The sequence below is a fragment of the Rhinatrema bivittatum genome, chromosome 3 (assembly GCF_901001135.1).
Source record: "Rhinatrema bivittatum chromosome 3, aRhiBiv1.1, whole genome shotgun sequence".
In the NCBI taxonomy this organism is placed as follows: Eukaryota; Metazoa; Chordata; class Amphibia; order Gymnophiona; family Rhinatrematidae; genus Rhinatrema; species Rhinatrema bivittatum.
Window position 1 is genome coordinate 221,879,873 of NC_042617.1, and position 21,517 is coordinate 221,901,389.

Consider the following 21,517-nt stretch of genomic DNA (forward strand, 5'->3'; position numbering starts at 1 on the left):
TTCTTTTTAATTTTTTCAAGAGTCTCTCATGAAAGACTTTTCCAAATACCTTCTGAAACTCCAGATATACTCCACAGGCTCACAATTAACCCCTTTAAAATAAGGTAACAGATTAGTGAGTCAAGACTACCCTTGAGTATATCAATGTTGGCTATATCCCATAAAACCTTCCCTATCTATATGTTCAGTAATTTTGTTCTTTAAAATAGTTTCTTACTATTTTTCCCCTACTTATGTCAGGATCACCACTCTATGGTTTTCTGGATCACTTGTGGGAGTTCTTTTTAAAGATAGATATTACATTGTCCATATTCCAATTTTCTGGTTCAACAAACAGATTCTAATGACTATAAATTATTAGTAATAGATCTGCAATTTCATTTTTTAGTTTGTTTAGAATTTTGGGGTGTATACCATCTGGTCCACGTAATTTCTACTCTTTAGTTTGTTAATTTGCTCTATTACATCTTCCAGGCTCACTGTGATTTGTTTCAGTTCCTTTGAATCAACAACATTAAATACTGTTTCCAGCATGGTTATCTCCCAAACATCCTTCTTAGTACACACCAAAACAAAGAATTCATTTAGTACTTCTGTATGGCCTTGTCTTCACTAAGGGCCAGATTTTTAAACTTATGCGCGGTGTTAGATTGTTCGCGCAACCCAGCACGAAAAAATCTACGCCCGATTTTATAACATGTGCGCGCAGCCGTGCGCATGTTATAAAATCCGGGGTCGGTGCATGCAAGGGGGTGCACACTTGTGCACCTTGCGCACGCCGAGCCCAAGGGGAGCCCCAATGGCTTTCCCCGTTCCCTCCAAGGCCGCGCCGAAATCGGAGCGGCCTTGGAGGGAACTGTTTTTGCTACCCCCCCCCCCCCCCACCTTCCCCTATCTAGCCCACCTCCAGCCCAAACTAAATCCCACCCCCCCCCACCTTTTATTTCCGAAGTTAAAACACCTGCCGGCTCCACCATCCCCCGGCACAGACCAACTGTGCCGGAGGACTCGGGACCGCCCCCAGGACTACCTCCGAACCTTCCGCCACACCCCCGGGACCCGCCCCCTTCCCGCCACTTTTTCGAAGCCACCAGGACATACACGCATCCCGGGGCTTAGGCTCGGCGCGCACAGGGCCAGATAGGGGCAGCTTTTTGGGGGTTACACGCGTAACCCTTTGAAATCTGCCCTTATGTGCACTTTCCTCGATCATCTAAACGGTTCAACCAACTCCCTCAGAGGCTTCCTGCTTCTGATGTATTTCAAAAAGCTCATATTATGAGGTTTACCTATATGGAAAACTATTCAAATTCTCTTTTTTCCTGACTTATCAGTATTTTTCATATAACTTGCCAGTGCTTTTGCCTATCTTCTTCATTTGAATCCTCTTTCCATTTTTTGAAAGATGTTCTTTTGGTTATAATAACCTTTTTCACCTTACCTTTTAATCAAGCCAGCAGTCATTTGGATTCCTTTTGCTTTTTTTAATATGTGGAATATATCTAATCTGGGCTTCCAAGATAGTATTTTTAAACAATGTCCATGCTTGATATAAATTCAACCTTTGCAGCTGCATCTTTTAGTTTATTTTCTATTCTCTTCATTTTATCATAGTTTCCTTTTTAAATTTAGTTCATTATTTTGTAAAATATTGATTTCTATCACTGCCAAGGAAATTAAAACAAACAAAACATTTAATACATAAAAATATCAAAAGAGGCAGTATTAAAGACTGCTGTGTTATAGTAGATGTCCAGTTGATATGGTGGGCAATACAATGTGAAACAGATCTGCCAGCGCATTTACAATGATGGTAAGAGAGACACAAAATCAAACTCTTAACCATCATCGGCCACAGAAATTTATTTGAAATTCAAATGAGGAGTGCGATGCCATACCTTGCTCGATGCAGATTGTGTACTTGATTTTCCATCTGGTAGCTTCTGTGTAGAATTAAAAATGTCAGATACATCATGTGCTACTTAAGGCATAAAGACATAAAAACCTGAAAGTTGTACCAGCATCAGGGAAACACTAAAAATGATCACACCAGTTACAATATGACATCAACACACAATTGCAGGGCTGGAAAAATAACTAGAAAGCATAGTAGAGTAGATAAGAATCAGTTGACCCATTCCCTCTGCCCAGTTGTCTTCCTGTCTGGCTCTCTATTATTTTTGGTAGGTAAGCATATAAATTCCCATTCTTAAACAATATCTTTTACCCCAACCTCTCAATCCTTTTACTAATACTGCCCTCTTTACCTATCCCAAGAACATTTAAATTATATTACAGTGCTAGCCTCCAACATTTTCACTGATAGGCCAAGGACCAGCCATCTTGTTTTTTGGTTCTTTCAAGTATCATATTTACAAACTTAAAGGGTGATGCATCAAGCCGCAGTAGTACTCTAACATGCATTATATCAGGTATATTGTGCAATATACATATTATCCATCTCCTCACCCAGGTTCCCTCCCCATTACAACAACCTTCTTTGCATGTAATTTGCAGGCATGAATAATGTAAATGCAAGCAAAAGGTCATGCATAGGAAATCCTATGCAAACATTTTATTGCGGTTGATCAAGAAGGTGGTCAGCCGCGATAAAATAACTACCCCTCTTGGAAAAGCGGTAAATGTGAGGAGGGAGGCCTGGGACCCTAACGAGGGGGGCGAAGGGGCAGAGGGACCGGGCCAATATAATTTATTGATGGTCTTTGGGGGGAAGGAGATGGGCTGGGGCTGTTGCCGCATGAGTACATGTTACATTTTTTTTTATTTGGTGGAGTTGGGGCCTCCTCAAGTGGTGGCCCTGCGTTGCTGATGCCCGCTCAAGCTCCCTTCTTTGCCGTGATTTTTTTTTTTGGGGGGGGGGGGGCCAATGGCCCTTTAAGGCGATGGAAGTCCTGTAAGGTTGAGGCCACCATTATGTTAAAGGGTTGCTAGGTGTGTTCTTTTGCCCTACGGTGTTTGGCTGAGAGACAAAATAATACACCGTAGAGCTGCAAAGTTTTTTTGGAGAGGGGGCCCACTATCACAGCAACCCCCCCCCCCCCCACAATAAGGAGGACCTCTTCTGCGATAAAAGATTGCAGCTCAATGAATCTAGGGGTTAGATTTTTAAGACATCTGAGGGATACGAAAATACCTATAGCACTTGAATGTAATCCACCTTGAAGTGCCAAAAAATGGAATATACAGTAAATAAAATAAATCTGGCATTGAGGCTTCTCGCCCATGTATACGACCAACACTAGTGAGACTGTTGTTTCTAACATCCAGGCATTTTGCTCATTGATGTTACGGTTATAAGTGGGACTTCTGATTTTAGGTTTTAACCAATGAACCTCAATAAAATACCCCAATATAAAGTACTCTCTTACCCCTTTGTCTATCCTGATCCTCCACTTTGTATTTGTGCCTTTTCCACACTGACTTCTCAACTGCACACATGTATACTGTATATTTGATTCAAACAGAAAAGGTACCCAACAATAATATTCATGCCAGAAAAACATTGATAAACACCAATTTCTGGTACCCCCAAAGAACACCTAATTAGCTGGAAAGTAAACCACATTTACAATTTACAAAAACCTAAAATCAGAAGCCCTAGTTATAACCATGACTGTTTCATTTGTTTTCAACCTCCTAAGTATAAGTGTGCTCTGATTGCTTGATCAGTGGATGTCTGTGCTTTTTTCTTAATTTCTGGGAAAAAGTAGAAAAGTGGTCCTTATTTTTGTACCTGTGTGCTTTTCTGGGGCTTGGTTTAAAATATAGAGAAAAATTAGGAAAAGGTGTTTGGGTAAAAACTATATATATATTTTTTAACTCTTAAGAGTGGACTAATTTCTTTCTTTTGTCCACGCCCTGTATGTGTTAAGAACATAAGAACATGCCATACTGGGTCAGACCAAGGGTCCATCAAACCCAGCATCCTGTTTCCAACAGTGGCCAATCCAGGCCATAAGAACCTGGCAAGTACCCAAAAACTAAGTCTATCCCATGTTGATGCTAGTAATAGCAGTGGCAATTTACTAAGTTAACTTAATTAATGGCAGGTAATGGATTTCTCCTCCTAGAACTTATCCAATCCTTTTTTAAACCCAGCTACACTAACTGCACTAACCACATCCCCTGGCAACAAATTTCAGAGTTTAATTGTGCGTTGAGTGAAAAAGAACTTTCTCTGATTAGTTTTAAATGTGCCACATGCTAACTTCATGGAGTGCCCCCTAGTCCTTCTATTATCCGAAAGAGTAAATAACCGATTCACACTTACCCATTCTAGACCTCTCATGATTTTAAACAATTACATCATTTTCAGTTACATAGAGGCAACACAAATACACAATTACTCAGCTAACATTATAACTATAGAAACTTAAACTGTTATAATATTCCTTGTGAATTTTTGCTTTCAAACTATGCCTATTAATCTTTACTGGCTTGTGTTATTTCTTTTTTTTCTTTCATTTGAAATACCTGTTCAAAATACATGCAAAAGTCTAAATGTTTTCTACATCTTAAATTGGCTTAGTTATAGGTTCTTAAGACTTGGAGCTAGGGAGTTTTTGGCTCTCTCTCACCCAACCGAGGTTTTTTTTTCCCTTTCTTTTAAAGTGCTTCCAGGTTACATATTGGTACTCTTCATTTAAAAATAATCAAAGTTTTTTAGATTGTAGTTACAGTAGTACAAGTATTCCTCTTAGATGCATGAATAAAATGACTTTTATTCAGTGTAACAACTAGATTATCTGGAGATTAAAGTCTTGCCCCATTTGTCTTAAGAACATAAGAAATTGCCATGCTGGGTCAGACCAAGGGTCCATCAAGCCCAGCATCCGGTTTCCAACAGAGGCCAAACAAGGCCACAAGAACCTGGCAATTACCCAATCACTAAGAAGATCCCGTGCTACTGATGCAATTAATAGCATTGGCTATTCCCTATATAAACTTGATTAATAGCCGTTAATGGACTTCTCCTCCAAGAACTTATCCAGCTATACTATCTGCACTAACCACATTCTCTGGCAACAAATTCCAAAGCTTTATTGTGTGTTGAGTGGAAAAGAATTTTCTCTGATTAGTCTTAAATGTGCTACTTGCTAACTTCATGGAATTGCCCCCTAGTCCTTCTATTATTTGAAAGTGTAAATAACCGAGTCACATCTACTCGTTCAAGACCTCTCATGATCTTAAAGACCTTTATCATATCCCCCCTCAGCCGTCTCTTCTCCAAGCTGAACAGCCGTAACCTCTTCAGCCTTTCCTCATAGGGGAACTGTTCCATCCCTTTTATCATTTTGGTTGCAAGGTGTTGCATATAGAGAAAAATAACCCTTGCTGTTGTTACACGATGTTAAGTTCCTTATTAGGAGCTACCACCCAGGAAAAAGATCTAGGCATCATAGTGGATAATACTTTAAAATCGTCGTCTCAGTGTGCTGCAGCAGTCAGAAAAGCAAACAGAATGCTAGGAATTATTAGGAAGGGAATGGTTAATAAAATGGAAAATGTTTAATGCCTCTAAATCGTTCCATGGTGAGACTGCACCTTGAATACTGTGTACAATTCTGGTCGCCGCATCTCAAAAAAGATATAGTTGCGATGGAGAAGGTACGGAGAAAGGGGATGGAACAGCTCCCCTATGAGGAAAGACTGAAGAGGTTAGGACTGTTCAGCTTGGAGAAGATGGCTGAGGGGGAATGTGATAGAGGTGTTGAGTGGCGGCCAAAAAGGCGAATAGAATTCTAGGAATTATTAGGAAAGAAATGGAGAATAAAACAGAGAATATCATAATGCCTCTATATCACTCCATCACTCTGTATCACTCCATTGTGCAAACGCACCTTGATTATATTCTGGTCACCACATCTCAAAAAACATATAACAGAATTAGAAAAAATACAGAGAAGGGCTAAAAAGGTTTGGGCTCTTCAACTTGGAGAAGTGATGACCAAGGGGAGATATGATAGAGGTCTTTATAGCTGTGTTTAAAAAAGGATTGGATAAGTTCTTGGAGGAGAAGTCCATTACCTGCTATTAAGTTCACTTAGAGAATAGCCATTGCCATTAGCAATGGTAACATGGAATAGACTTAGTTTTTGGGTACTTGCCAGGTTCTTATGGCCTGGATTGGCCACTGTTGGAAACAGGATGCTGGGCTTGATGGACCCTTGGTCTGACCCAGTATGGCATGTTCTTATGTTCTTAAAACAATGAGTGAAGTGGAACAGATAACTGAATTGGTTGTTTACTCTTTCAAAACGTGTAGACTAGTGGACATTCCATGAAGTTACTATGTGTTACATTTAAGATAAATAGGAGGAAAATATTTTACTATTCAACGCATAATTAATCTCTGGAATTCATTGCCGGACGATGTGGTGAAAACTGTTAGTGTACTTGAGTTTTAAAAAGGTGTGGACAAGTTCCTGGAAGAAAAGTCCATAAATCATTATCAAAGTAGACTTGGGGAAATCTGCTGCTTATCCCTGGAATAAGAGGCATGGAATCTATTGACCTTTTGGGATCCTGCCAGGTAATTCTGACTTGGATTTGACATACAAACAGGATACTGGACTTGAAGAACCTTTGGTATGACTCAGTATGGCAAATCTTATGTTCTGAAGTGAGACAGATCTGGCACCATTGGGGGAAGGAGCCTTCCCAAGAGACTTGCAGGAATATGATGGAGAGACCTGGTGGGACTGATGCTTATGGCACTGGGAGCCCGAAGATGTCTTATTTTTGGGAAGTAGAACGGCTCCACTGCTAATCCTCTTCCAGTGCTTCAGAGTCTTATCCAAAGTCATCTTCTGGAGCAAGTAGAAGTGCTTTTATCTGGGCCTAGGTAGCAATGACAGCATGGGGGTCTGTGATGGATAGTAACACTCACAGCTGCATATCTTAAACAGCAGACTTTCTAGCCTTGGACTTCATCACAATTTATTTTTTTTTGAGAACTTGAAAGTTCTATTGAGGGGCTGCCAAGGCAGTATCAAAAGGATGGATATGCAAGATTACAAATCTGAGGCAAAAAACAGAAGGCAAAAAAAGTACAAGGCAATAAATAAAGAGAGACTGGGAAACATCCAAGTGCTAGTTCAGATGAAGACTGAGGGGCTCAAAAGGCAGCATCTGCATGTGGGAACTCCCACGTCAAGTTCAGAATAACTTTTTCTGAACTTCCAGGATGATGTCACCGGGGTCGGCAGCAGAGCCAGCTTGCTCTGGGCCCCCTCCCTGGGAAAAATTTGATCCCCTTTTTTTTTGATGGGATACTGTGCAGACTGGTTGGGGCTGCCGTTTCGCCGTGATTCGCAGTGAAAACGAGGCTTCTGGGACCGGTAAGGAGCAAAAAAAAGGAGCGATCCCCCCCGCGGTGCCAGCGATCCGGGCTGGCCTCCCTCCCTTTGGATCCGCTGCCATCCTTCCTAACTTCTTCGGCATCTGGATTTTAAACTCACGGGGGGGGGGGGGTTCAGAGGATGCTTGAAGGAGGGGATTCGCTGCGTTTTGAGGTGGAACGGAGTGCTCAGGGGCCCATAATGCGCCAGAGATCGGCGCGATCATCTCACTCTCATAGTGTGGCCAAGATGGCGGCCATGGCCGCGGGAGACCATACAGCCCCAGTAGCAGAGGTCTCGGAGGATGCCCTGCTTAAGATATCAAAGGTAGCTGAGGTGGTGGATGCCAGGCTCCTTAAAATTCAAACCTCCATCGAAGATGTTGTAAATGCTGTTGAGGGGCAGGCAGAGAGGCTGGATGAAGCGGAGCACAGGCTGTCTGATCAGGAAGACAGGCTGCAAGCAGCAGAAAGGCAAGTACAAGCGCTCTCTACGCAGAATTCTTTGTTGCTAGATCGGTTGGAAGATCAGGAGAATAGGAACCGCCGAAACAATTTAAAAATTATTGGCCTTCCTGAATCCGTACCAGACCAAGAACTGTATGATCTTATTGAAACTTGGCTGCCCAGCCAGTTGGGCCCGACGCTGAACACTGGCCGCCTAGAGCGAGGCTGCCTAGAGCGGACGCTAGTAAACCACGGCCCGTGATGGCCAGAATTCTGAACTGGTCACACAAGATTCAGCTTATGCGAGCATTTAGGCAGCACTCGGGAGTGGAGTACCAGGGGCACAAGATCCTGTTGTTCCACGATTTCTCCGCCGCGGTATCTGCTCAACGGAAAGCCCTGTCTCCTGCCTGTACAGAGTTACACAAACGGGGGATACCGTTTGCCTTACTTTTTCCTGAAAAGCTACGAGTTCAACACAATGGTACTGTCCTTTTCTTCTGCAAAAGAGAAGACGCCAATTCCTTTATGTCCTCGCTAGAGCCTGGTAATGTTACTTGAAGGGCAGCGGTGTCCTGATTTGTTTATGCCAGCACCTCAGTTTTTGCTGTCCTGCCAACAGAACACTTAACTGACTGTTTTTGGCCTTTTCTAGAGGGTTGAGTTGTCTCTACATCACCTCTGTTATCTAACTTTTTATATTTCCCTTTTTCTGCTGTCCGGGGGCTGACTCTATTGGCTGTTTCAATTACCAAGTTCTCTTTAATCTGTTCCAATTACTTGAAGTTATATGTTACGTGCTGGGGGGATGGATGGGCGAGATACAAAGGGGGAGATGGGGCAGAGGAAAGCCAATGTGCCCTCCAGGGATGCTGGGTACTTTGTGCCTCTTGAGGAGCAAGAAGTTCTGGGTTTGGATGTATTTGGAATGTGTGGGGTATGTGTGGGTATGGCTGTGGTTTGTATGTGTGAGTGAGAGGCAGAATAGAAAGGAGGGGGGTATAGGGGGAACCTCTTTCTTTGTGCAGGAAGTCTTGTATTTCTGGCTGTTTCAATATATGTCAAGCTGCTATCTAAGGCCCAGGCTGGGGGGCCTTGGCAGTATAAATGTGAATAATGTCATCCTTTTATGTGTCCTTCTGGGTTCATGCTATGGCACAGGTTAAAATCGTCTCGCTGAATGTGGATGGGGTCTACTCCCCGATTAAGCGAAAGAAGTTATTCACAATGTTTAAGCGCATGCGGGCCCATGCAGGAAACGCATCTTACAGATAAGGAACACGCTAAATTACAGATTGACTGGGTGGGTCACTGCTACTATTCCTCATTCAGTTCGAGGCAGCATGGGGTCGCCATTCTCCTCCATAAAAATTTATCATTTCAGCTGACGCAAACATACCAGGACCTAGAGGGAAGATACATGATTGTCATAGGTACCTTATTCTCCTCTGTTTTTTGCTTCCTTGGTGAGTCGGCTGGCTGAGTTCTCTGCCTATCATTTGGTAGTTGGGGGGGGGGGGGGAGGAGGGACTTTTAACATAGTTGCGAATAAGCAGCTAGACATCAGACCTCACAAGCCTGTGCATAATCAGGACAGGAGTAAAGGAGTCAATCTGTTATGTGATGAATTGCAATTAATGGACATTTGGCAGGTATTGCAGCCCGGAGACTCTGACTTTACATTTTTTTCTAACCCCCACCAGTCTTATTCCAGGTTGGATATTTGCTGGTATCGGACAGCTGTTTCCCCGAGGGTGACGGAGGCCAGTATTGGCACTATTTCTATCTCTGATCACGCCCCTGTGACGGTAACCATACACTGTTGCTCCTGGGCTCGCCCTCCATTCTCCTGGCGCATGCGTCCAGATTTATATCTGGACAAAGTATTCCATAATTATTTGCAAACTCAATGGTTGGAATACTTAAAACATAATGCGAACCCAGATATGAGTGCCGCAACCGTGTGGGAGGCCGGTAAGATCGTAATGCGAGGTGCAAATATAGCATATGTGGCCAGGGCAAATAAAAAATGCAATGCTGAAATTTTGAGGTTAACTGCTGTTCTTAAACATGCTCAGCAACAACACATGACATCCTTGACTGGGGAGTCCAAGGCGGTGGCTGATAGGGCTAGGGCTGCTCTCAATGGCTTACTTCACCAAAGGGCGTCTAAATCGCTTCGCTACTATCGGTACCACTTATATAAACAGGGGAACAGGGCAGGTAGACTGATGACCCACCTTATTAGGCCTAGGGGCCAATGGGCAGCCGTAACAGGGATCCAAAATAGCCAGGGAGACCACTTGAGTACTCCCACGGACATCACGCGTAGGTTCCGGGAATATTATATTATATGGCTCTAAGCCTATGGATGCTGATGTAGCTGAGTCCCTTTTTCAAGGGATCTTGTGGCCCTCGTTAACTATTGACCAGGTTACTGCATTGAATAGCCCCATCACTGAGGGGGAAATCCACGCCGTCATCCACAAGCTTAAATTGGGGAAGGCCGCAGGCCAAGATGGATTAAGCTCCAAATTTTACAAGATACTGAAATTTACAGTTCTGTCCCCGATGCAGAAATACTATGCTGACCTTTTGCTCACTGACCGTATTGCTGAGGCATCCAATCGGTCTGTCATTGTCGTTCTCCCAAAACCAGGAAAAGACCCCTTGGACATGGGTTCTTATAGACCCATTTCCTTACTAAATGTAGATGTAAAAATCCTGGCAGCTGTCCTGGTGGCCCGGTTAAATGGAATTTTGCCCCTCCTTATTCATAATGATCAGACGGGGTTTGTCCAAGGACGGCAAGGGGTTTGTAATGTCCGGCAATTGCTGGCGGGCTTAAGCCATCAATTGACAGCGGAGGCATTGGTTTTAAGTTTAGATGCGGAAGAGGTCTTTGATTCCTTATCCTGGGAATATATGTTCTGGGCCCTGCAACGTTACGGCTTCTCGGGGGCATATATCCAATGGTTGAAAGCACTTTATCGTAACCCTAGTGCCTCTATTCTGCTTAACGGGGAGCCTACCGACTCTTAAGAACGTAAGAACATGCCATACTGGGTCAGACCAAGGGTCCATCAAGCCCAGCATCCTGTTTCCAACAGTGGCCAATCCAGGCCATAAGAACCTGGCAAGTACCCAAAAACTAAGTCTATTCCATGTTACCATTGCTAGTAATAACAGTGGCTATTTTCTAAGTCAGATCAATAGCAGGTAATGGACTTCTCCAAGAATTTATCCAATCCTTTTTTAAACACATACTAACTGCACATACTAACTGCACATACTAACTGCACCAACTACCTGCACATACTAACTGCACATACTAACTGCACATACTAACTGCACCAACCACATCCTCTGGCAACAAATTCCAGAGTTTAATTGTGTGTTGAGTGAAAAAGAACTTTCTCCGATTAGTTTTAAATGTGCCACACATTATATTGCGGAGTTTGGCAGGGATGTCCCCTTTCCCCAGTGCTATTTGTGTTGGCCTTAGAACCTCTGGCTATCCAGTTGCGAGGCGATCCAGGGTTCACTGGGATTAGTGTAAATGGCCACCCTTTGAAGACTGCGTTATTAGCGGATGACAACAGTGTGCCTAATATTATTTACCTTTTTGATCAGTTTAGACTGGTTGTGGAGCTGAAAATCAATTATGGAAAGTCAGAGGCTTTGGCCCTAAATGCTCACTTGCCTGGCTCTTGGGATGGTCCTTTCCCCTTTCAGTGGGCCCCTGACAAGATAAAATATCTGGGTGTATGGGTACCCCGACAGCTGGAACGACTCTACGAGCTGAATATTGCCCCATGTCTCCTTAAGTTTCGGGCGCAGCTGCAGCTCTGGACTCCAATTGCCACTCTCCCTATATGGTAGGAGTGCCCTTATTAAAATGGTCCTAGTACTCCGACTTCTTTTTTGCTGTACATAATTCCCTGTTGGTTGAAAGCCGGGGATCTTCGACAATTGTGTACTAGTTTACAAAAGTTCATGTGGAAGCGGAAACGGGCTCGATTGGCTTATACCATCTTGGAGCAGCCCCGGGAGCAGGGAGGGTTTAATTTGCCGGATTTCAGACTTTATAATGTGGCATGTCAGTTGCGATATGTGGGTGAGTGGATTACGGAGACCTACTGCTATTGTGCGCACCACGGATTTAAATAAGATGTCTCAACCTAGCTCCCCTTTAAGTATTATTCAGCTGCGCCCAGGGTTGCGGAGTAATGGAGAAATTACCTACCTGATAATTTCGTTTTCCTTAGTGTAGACAGATGGACTCAGGACCAATGGGTATAGTGTACTCGTGCTAGCAGTTGGAGACGGATCAGATTTCAATCTGACGTCAGCACCAAGTACATATACCCCTGCAGGAAGTGCAGATTCTCAGTATTCTTCCTTGCAAAGCATTATGGATATATGTGTGACTGACCGATTGATTAACTTAATGTGTTTTAACTCTGATTATATTGAATTGGTTGATCGACTATAGCTGGAGACCGCCAGTGTCCTCAACCAGAAGGCTTCGACACCCAGCAGGGTGGATCCCCTATGTTAAGTAAGACATGGCTTACCTTGATTCGATGAACGACCATGTATAACGGCAGCCGAGGGTGGGCTGCTGAGCCCATCTGACTACACTAAGGAAAACGAAATTATCAGGTAAGTAATTTCTCCATTTCCTAGCGTGTAGCAGATGAACTCAGGACCAATGGGATGTATAAAAGCTACTCCCGAACTGGGTGGGAGGCTGCCCGTGGTCCAGTAAGGATTGCTCTTGCAAAAGCTGTGTCCTCCCGAGCCTGAACATCCAGACGGTAGAATCTGGAGAAGGTATGGATGGAGGACCATGTTGCCGCCTTGCAGATCTCAGCAGGTGACAGCATTCTAGTTTCTGCCCAGGAAACCGCCTGGGCTCTGGTGAAATGGGCCTTGACCTGTAGAGGTGGTGGTTTTCCCGCTTCTACGTAGGCCGCCTTGATGACTTCTTTGATCCAGCGAACCACACTCCTCTAAAGGATACCACACTCCTCTAAAGGATACCAATAGGTATCCTAAGAAATAGCCCCCAGGTCATCAGGGGGGCTATTTCTTAGGATACCTATTGGCATCTGGTTCCGCCCTGCCTGTTGATGTAGGCCACCGTGGTGGTGTTGTCCGACATCACTCTGACCGCTTTGTTTCGAAGTCTGTGGGCAAACCGCAGGCAGGCTAGCCGGACTGCCCGTGCCTCTAATCGATTGATGTTCCACCCTGACTCGACTTCGTTCCGCTGCCCTTGGGCGGTTAGCTCTTCGCAGTGTGCTCCCCATCCGTGTAGGCTGGCATCTGTGGTGAGCAGGGTCCAGATCGGGGAGGATATTCTTGATCCCCGGCTCATGTGGTTGGACTGTAGCCACCACCTTAGCTGGGTCCGAACTCTGGTCGGTAGAGGTAGATGTACGGTGTAGTTCTGGGATCGTGGACTCCACCGTGATAAGAGTGAGCGTTGCAAGGGTCTCATGTGGGCTCGCGCCCATGGTACCACTTCCAGTGTGGATGCCATTAGATCGAGGACTTGTAGGTAATCCCATGCTGTGGGCCGGGTGGCGCTCAGCAGGGTCTGGAGTCGGTCCCGCAGCTTTGATCTTCTTGTGGGGGTCAGACTGACCTTGTCTTCCTTTGTGTCGAATCGGGCTCCTAGGTATTCCAGCGACTGCGATGGCTGTAGGGAGCTCTTGTTTGTATTGACTACCCATCCTAGGCTTTCCAGTAGAGTTATGACTCTGTTGGTTGCTCGGTGGCTCTCCTCCGGTGATTTTGCTCTGATCAGCCAGTCGTCCAGGTAAGGATGAACAAGGATTCCCTCCTTCCTGAGTGTCGCCGCTACCACTACTATAACCTTGGTGAAGGTCCGCGGTGCAGTGGCTAACCCGAAGGGTAGTGCCCGGAATTGATAGTGATGATTCAGGACCTTGAAGCGTAGGTAGCGCTGGTGTTCCTGATGGATTGGGATGTGCAAGTAGGCTTCAGACAGATCCAGGGATGTGAGGTATTCTCCTGGCTGTATTGCACGTATGACTGACCACAGGGTTTCTATTCAAAATCTTGGGACCCTTAGGTGTCGGTTGACCGACTTGAGGTCCAGGATGGGCCTGAACGTACCCTCTTTCTTGGGTACGATGAAGTAAATGGAGTAATGCCCGGAAATTATTTCCCGTGCTGGTACCAGGGTTATGGCCTCTAGGGTCAGGAGTTTGGTCAGAGTAGCTTCCACTGCCGCCCTCTTGAGGGGGTCGTGGCAGGGAGATTCCACGAACTTGCCCAGAGGGGTTCAAAGGAAGTCCAGGTAGTACCCTTCTCTGATGATGGCTAGGACCCACTTGTCCGAAGTTATCTCGACCCATCTGCGGTAGAATAGGGTTAGTCTGCCCCCTATGGCTTCTTCCCTTGGATGGGTCGGCTGAATCTCATTGTGGGGTGCGGCTGGGGCCTGGACCTGAGCTGGTTCCCCTCTTGCTGTGTTTGTTCCAAAAGGACTGGCTCCTGCCCGTAGGGCAGGGCGCTTGGTAGTTGTTCCTGTAAGGGTTGAAGCGCTGTGAGCTTCTGCCTCTGAGAGTCGCCCCATCTGTTAGCCAGCTTCTCTAGTTCGCTGCCGAACAGGAGGGATCCCTGAAGGGCATTCTTGTGAGGCGTCAGCCGACCAATTTCGCAGCCAGAGATGTCTCCTGGCTGCCACTGTGGATGACACTCCTCTGGCTGCTGTGCGTACTAGATCGGAGGCAGCATCAGCGAGGAACGAAAGTGCCGATTCCATGTCTTCCCCCGGGGTGTTGTTCCTGGCTTGGGATAAACAGGAACGTGTCACCACGGTACAGCAGGTCACAATTTGTAGAGACATGGCTGCCACCTCAAAGGCCTGTTTCAGTATGGCTTCCAGGCATCGGTCGTGTGCATCCTTGAGGGCCGTTCCTCCCTCCACTGGTATGGTGGTGCGCTTAGCGACCGCGCAAACTATGGCATCCACCTTGGGGCACGCCAGGAGCTCCTTGGTTGCTGGGTCCAGGGGGTATATGGCCGATAAGGCTCGACCCCCTTTGAATGAGGATTCCGGCGCATTCCACTCCAGGTCAATTAGCTGTTGTGCCGCCTGTAAGAGGGGAAAATGGTGGGACGTCTGTCGAAGGCCCTCCAGCAGGGGGTTCATTCTAGGTTCCCCCGGGGTGTCTTGGCCCGGGATAGCGAGTTCCGACAGGCATTGAGATACCAGGTCTGGAGGCTCATCCTTTCAGAAGAAGTGTCTCATGGTTCGATGCGGCTCCGTCCCCGAGGGGAGTTCTCCCTCCTTGAGGAGCTCAACTTCTTCCTCGGAGAAATCCGTGTCCCCGAAGGTGGGGCTTCTGGGTGGTGGGAGCCTGTGCCTAGGCCTCGAGGGTCCTGGGGCATGAGGGTCTTCCAGTGCATATGGATGGCCGGCCCGGGGTTCAGTCTGCATCTTGACAAAGGCGTGAATCCCTTTAAATGACTCCACCCAGGAGATCGATGTCGGGATGGATTCACTGGGGCCTGCTAGGTCCGGGGTGCCCCCTGAGGAGCTAGCACTGGGACCCGGGTGGGACTGGCCCTGGCCTAGGTCTCCCAGGGCCTCCTCACAGTGTGCGCATAGGGCGTCCGCTTCCTCGCTCTGTGCGACTCTGATGTGGCATGCAGGGCAGAGGCCTTGGGCTTTTATGCCTATTTCTGGAGGTGCCGCTTCTGTGGACGCGTAAGCTCTTATGCGCTCCATTGCGTCTGGTATATGCGCGCCGGTTTGCTCCGAGCCGTAGGTATGCGCCTTGTACTGTGCGCGAAGCTTATGCGCGGAAGTTTTAATGTGCGCCTAAGAATGTGCGCCCAAATTTTGTGCGCCTATAATGCGTGCCCAACTATCGGCGCCTACAATACGCACCCAAAAATTGGCGCCTATAATACGCGCCCAATTATTGGGCGCCTAGCTTAAAATATGCGCCCAGCTATTTTCGGGCTCCTATAATATGCGCTTAGCTTAATTTGTGCGCTCGGGCGGCGGGCGGCGAAGAAGGCCAAGATGGCAACGGCGAGCGTGCGGGCAATATGGCGACCTCCTTGGAGGGTCTCCACGTGGGCAGACCCTGCTCCTACTCGATCTTCGGAGACCGGTTAAATAGAAGATGTACGCCTTACCTTGTCTTCGGCGCTTCCCGGTTTCATCCCGGGCGGTCTCCGGCTGCGGGAGGAGAGGGTAAATACCTTCACCGCCGTGCTCGAGGGGATGCACGCGCTGCCTCTCAGCCGCGCCCGAACTCCTCTCGTTCGGGGACTAAGTCCTCGCCATGATTCGGCTCTGGACCGAGGCTGCCTCTATGCCGCGCCCGAGCCCTTCTCGCTCGGGGGCTAGGTCCCTGCCGCGATTCGGCCACCGGACCGAGGCTCTTACCTCCTAGGGACCACGGAAATCACCTCGGGAAACTCAACTGGGGGAGGGACCCAAGGGTATCACCGCAGGAGTGTGGGGCTCGTCTTCAGGTAGGGTTTTGTTCTTTAAATTTGTTCTAACGCTCGGCGAGCGTGAAGATAGCTCCTAACTGCTTTGGAGATGGAAAAATACTGAGAATCTGCACTTCCTGCAGGGGTATATGTACTAGGTGCTGACGTCAGATTGAAATCTGATCTGTCTCCAACTGCTAGCACGAGTACACTATACCCATTGGTCCTGAGTCCATCTGCTACACGCTAGGCAATCTGACCTACCCCAGAATATTTTTACAACCTTGTATCTGAGCCTGGTGATAGTTGCGGAGACAATGGGGCTTGCGGGATATAGCCTCCCTTTTTTTGCCTTTTCTGGGGAATGCAAGTTTTGTGCCGGGGAGGGACAGCAGGGCGGTCTTCCAGGCTTGGGCTGATAATGGGGTGGTATACATATTTCATTTGTTAGAACCAGACTCCCACATTATCCAAGATTTTGCTACTCTGGCCCGTACGTTTCAACTGCCTACTAAACACTTTTATGCGTACCTGCAAGCCCGTCATTATATCCAGTCCCTGGCATGGTTTGTAGAGGACCTGGCAGCGGAAACAATGTTTGCTACCAAGGCTTTTGACACTGCCTGCCTCAAGAATACGATTGCTGGTTGGAAAAAACTCGGTCAATCACTGGGTCATCCAGGCTGATTGCAACACCTTACGACTCACTGGACTGCCTTGTTGGACTCCCCAATGACCCCGAATTACTTGAAGAGCTGTTTTACTGCTCTTTACCAGTTGCTGCCTGATGTGGGGCTCCGGGAGGTCCAATTCAAAGTTCTTCATAATATATACTGTGATGACGTTCGCCGGTATCATATGAAGCTTACGCAGTCTCCTCTATGTAGCCGGTGTGGTGTGGCTGAGGGCCAATTTATACCATAGTTTGTTGGCGTGCCCACGCTTGGAGCTTTTTTGGAAATAAGTTCTTGACGCAATTACTGGTACTGGTACTGTCATTTCTCCTGTAGGTCGCCTTTTACTGGCTCACCAACAGACTGATCGGGTTCCTGGTACACGTTCTAGAGCAATATTTGAACGCCTAGCAGTTATGTTGGCGTGCCGCACCATACTGGCTCTCTGGACCGATTCCTTGGCACAACCTTCAGTTGATGCGTGGTTTGGCAGGATGGCCTCTTGACTGCAGATGAAATATATGGACTTCCGCTTGGGCAAGAGAAAACCAGTCAAGATATATAATGCTTGTTGGAATGCATGTTATGCCATGTTTCCTCTTGCTTTACAAACTGAGCTCTGGATATAAGCCCATATGGTCTTAACTGAGGTTCCGAGGGGGGAGGGCATGGGGGAGGGGAAGGGAGGTTTGTATGTGGTATGCTTTGGAGCTTTTCTGCGGGGAGGGGATGATTGGGCTAGGATTGGATGGAGTGGGAAAAAAGAGAAAACCAGGGAATACGTTATAGTGGGATCGGTTGTTATACCGAACATTTATGTGCAACGCTTGTATTGTATGCTGTTTTCTATGTTGCATATGCTATTGTTCTCCCATGTGAGTGTAACGTCTTATGGTTAATAAAAATTATTTTGAAAAAAAAAAATAACTTTTTCTAAGCTCTGAGAGCCAGTTCCTCACCCACATGTTATATCTGATTTATGTTCACTTGTTAACAGATAAACAGATCCACTTTTTGGGATCTGCTGGATACTTGTGATGTGGACTGGCCACTGTTAATGGATCTTGGTCTGACTCAGCATGACATTTCTTAAGTTGTTATGTAAAATAACTTTCATCCCAAAAATGTACAAATTCATCACTACAACTAAAATGTACTCCAAGTCAGCTTGCTGAAATTATCTTAAAGGGGCATTGTCTGTCATTGTGAAAATAAATTAAAATTCTTTAAAAATATATACTCACTATATTTCTGCAATGAATAAATAAGCACTTGTATATTCCAACAAATTCTTTAAAGTTTATACCTGCAGGAAAAAATAATAACAAAGCTGGGTGCTAAGGAGATTTCCCAAAATATTCCATTACTTTTATGCAATGCATTTGGAAATATTGAGGTCAATATTCAAAAACCATTTAGATGGATAACTCACAAGTTATCATTTAAATGGCAAGTGTGACATTGTAACAGTGACCCTGTTTTTCCCCCTTTTTGTGTATGCTCGACCACACTAAATGCTTGGTCCACCTTAAATCTCACAGAGGGAGAGAGCTCTGTGAGAGGGACCCAGCTGGGGCTGGGATAAGAGTGCAAGCCCAGCTATGTTCAGGAGGCCTCTATGCTTCCAGGAGGAAGGCAGCTCCTGTAAAGCACTCTGTCCAAACCAGAAGGGAATGAGTTTACATTTACCAGAAGCAAGGCAGCCTACAGCCCCTGAGAACGTAAGTGACTACTGCTAAGGTAGGAAATCCATTGTGAAAGTATTGTGTTTGCTTATTAAAGTTTTATCTGCACCAGAAGAAAGCAACACTGACTCCAGCCTGTCTCCAGCCAGGGAAACACTGCTCGGTCTCCCACAGGCATATTCAGCCACTTATCCATCTAAAATTATAGCAGAATAAGTAATTATCTGGCTATAATTTAGCCAGACAAAAAAGGGGTGCTTTGGGTGCATTTCAGGGAGGGGCTGACATATCGGCTAATCTATTGAATATCAGGTATATCCAGCTAGGTTAGCTGGGTAACTTTACACCTGTTTAGAAGCAAGATTTCCCAAAATATTCCATTACTTTTATGCAATGCATTTGGAAATATTGAGGTCAATATTCAAAAACCATTTAGATGGATAACTCACAAGTTATCATTTAAATGCTTCTAAACAGGTGTAAAGTTATCCGACCTTGTGTGGCCAGATAACATGCTACTTAACTAAATATCTTTGAAGTTATTTGATTAAGTAGAGATCTGAAAAAGGAAAAAATAAAAATATGTAAAGGGGCCTGTGGCCCATTTCTCTTGATCCCTCGTTAACCTTGCATCTGCCACCCCTTAGAACCTTTAAAATATGTTTACATGTCTCTGGCCCACGAAACCCATTAGCGATTTAAACAAAATGCAAATCTCCCCCCCCCCCCCCCCATCCAAGGGCTAAGATCTAGCCAGCTACACACACACACACATACACACACCCGGATCTCTTTCATCCCTTCCCCCGATTCCTCTTGGTCCATGCCGGGAGCGAAGTATTACTTTACCCGCTCCCACTGCTGAGTCTGTCAGATACACACTGCTTCCCAGGGGCAATGAAAGAGGGGTCCCGGTGGGATCTGGGTGGGGGTCTGTGGACTGGTCAGATCTTAGCCCATGGATGGGTGGGGTGGGCCCGGGGGGGTTAAGATTTACAATTTTTTTAAATTGCTAATGGGTTTGGTGGGCCTGGGACATGTAAACATACTTTAGAGGGTTTGAAGTGTGGCAGATGCAAGGCCGACAGAGCCTTAGCTATAATTTGGATAAGGGAGCAAGAGAAATATGCCACAGGCGCCTTTATATATATATTTTTTCCTTTTACAGATCTCTAAATAACCAGATATCTCTGAAGTTATCCGGTTAAGTAGCTAGTTATCCGGTTACTCAAGGCTGGATAACTTCTAAATTTAATCTTTTATATTCAAACATAGACTTTTAAGTTAACTGGCTACATAAAGCTGGGTAACTAAGCAAGTATATTCCACAGAACGTTTATCTCACTGAATATATAGGACAAGTTATCCTGCTAACTTGTCCACTAAACGGCCTACTGAATATTGGCTTCATCATATTCATAAGCCACCTCTAAGACTGCAAATGAGATAAACAGCATCAAAAGTTAAAATGCTTCAAGAAACGAGACAAATGTGAACTTGAGAACCTTCAAATAATTAAAAATATGCTGAGAGCTATTTTATAGTTTTTATACATTGCCGCATTTTAAAAAGTAGTGAAATTGGTATGGCAAACTGAAAAAGCTACAGGTTTAGTTGTTTGGAGCAGGACTGCTCACATATTTCTGAAAGTCTGCCCACTCACTGCTTCTGAAGCTGCATGGTTTGTCTGGCATTATTTACTGCACTTACCATTGTTGAAATCTTTGTCTGTAGCTTTGAGCTCATTGCTTATACACTTCTCCAACATATTCCTTCAAAAATAAAAATAAAATCAGAAAAAAATGTAAACACATGATGTGTCCTGATCACTACGATTTGTTTCTATAAGCACATTTATTTAAAAAAATATAGTCTTTTTTTACAAAGTTTGCCATTTATATTTTTCAAAGACTGGTGTAGTAAAGAAATAACACCTAGTTTCCTTAGTTTTTATTGCTGACAAGAAGAGTATAAATCAAAAGAGAAATTTTGCATTTTGAAAAAGTAGGAAGCAACACATATCATCTCTCTGTTCTATATGAAAAGTGGGAAAATATTTGATATGCAGTAGGCCATCATTCAACTGGGTTAAAGGTCTGAAGAATCTGTTCCTGGCTAACTAAGCAAGTATATTCCACAGACTAGACAGAAGCAGGGCAGGGGAGAGGACCAGGAAGGAGACAAGACAAAGGATAAGTCGGGCAAGAACAAGGCAGGCTGGGACAAGACAGGAAACAAGGCAGGAACACGGAAGAGCATGTACTGCAGGGAGGACCTGTTGCTGAGGCATCAGTAGAGAGCTCGGCTGGTCTTTAAATATCCAACTGTACTGATGCCCAACCTCTTCACCTGCCATGGGGCCTATATCTAGGAAACAGTGGCACTCAAGTGTGTCTAAGGGCCAGCACACTGGAGCAGAAAATGATAGCGTCAGTGGCGTGCCGGCCTTGAAACAAGCTTGCAATGTGAGTGTGGCCAGTTGCAGGGCCATCCCACGACCAGCCCAGCGTTACAAGCACAAATTTGCAACTTATACAGTTCATCTTGGTTTCAACTAGTCTTACAGCAAAAGATCAGAAGTCATTTCTAAACTTGGACATTAAGCATCATAACACTGTATTCAACTTCAATTTTAATGTAAAATAAGGAGAACCACAATCTCAGATGAATAAAATATTCCTTTTTTCCCCCGAAAGTTGGCAACTAAATATACCAAAGTAAGCCAACAAGAACATGCTTTATTGATAAACAAGTCTTTCTCAGGTTCAAATCTCATTCCTTTCAATAACCTCCCTAAGTTTGATCTATCACAGCCATCTTTTCTTTTACTATTAACGCTTCAGAAAAGGGACTTATCAAGCTTC

At 45.3% G+C, this 21,517-nt stretch overlaps 1 protein-coding gene across 17 annotated transcripts in view; it reads right to left on the bottom strand.

The window, feature by feature from the left end:
* CCR6 (C-C motif chemokine receptor 6) overlaps nt 1-21,517 on the bottom strand; it is a 553,987-nt gene that overhangs the window by 349,758 nt on the left and 182,712 nt on the right. For all 17 annotated transcript variants that reach the window (XR_003855476.1, XM_029594230.1, XM_029594222.1 and 14 more), the window contains 3 exons: nt 20,364-20,425; nt 18,213-18,274; nt 1,899-1,943 (listed from right to left, as the gene is read on the bottom strand). Coding sequence is in view for 16 of the 17 variants with exons in the window: in XM_029594230.1 (XP_029450090.1) it covers nt 1,899-1,943; nt 18,213-18,274; nt 20,364-20,425 (169 nt within the window). In the remaining variant the exon portion in view is untranslated. The remainder of the gene's footprint in view (nt 1-1,898; nt 1,944-18,212; nt 18,275-20,363; nt 20,426-21,517) is intronic.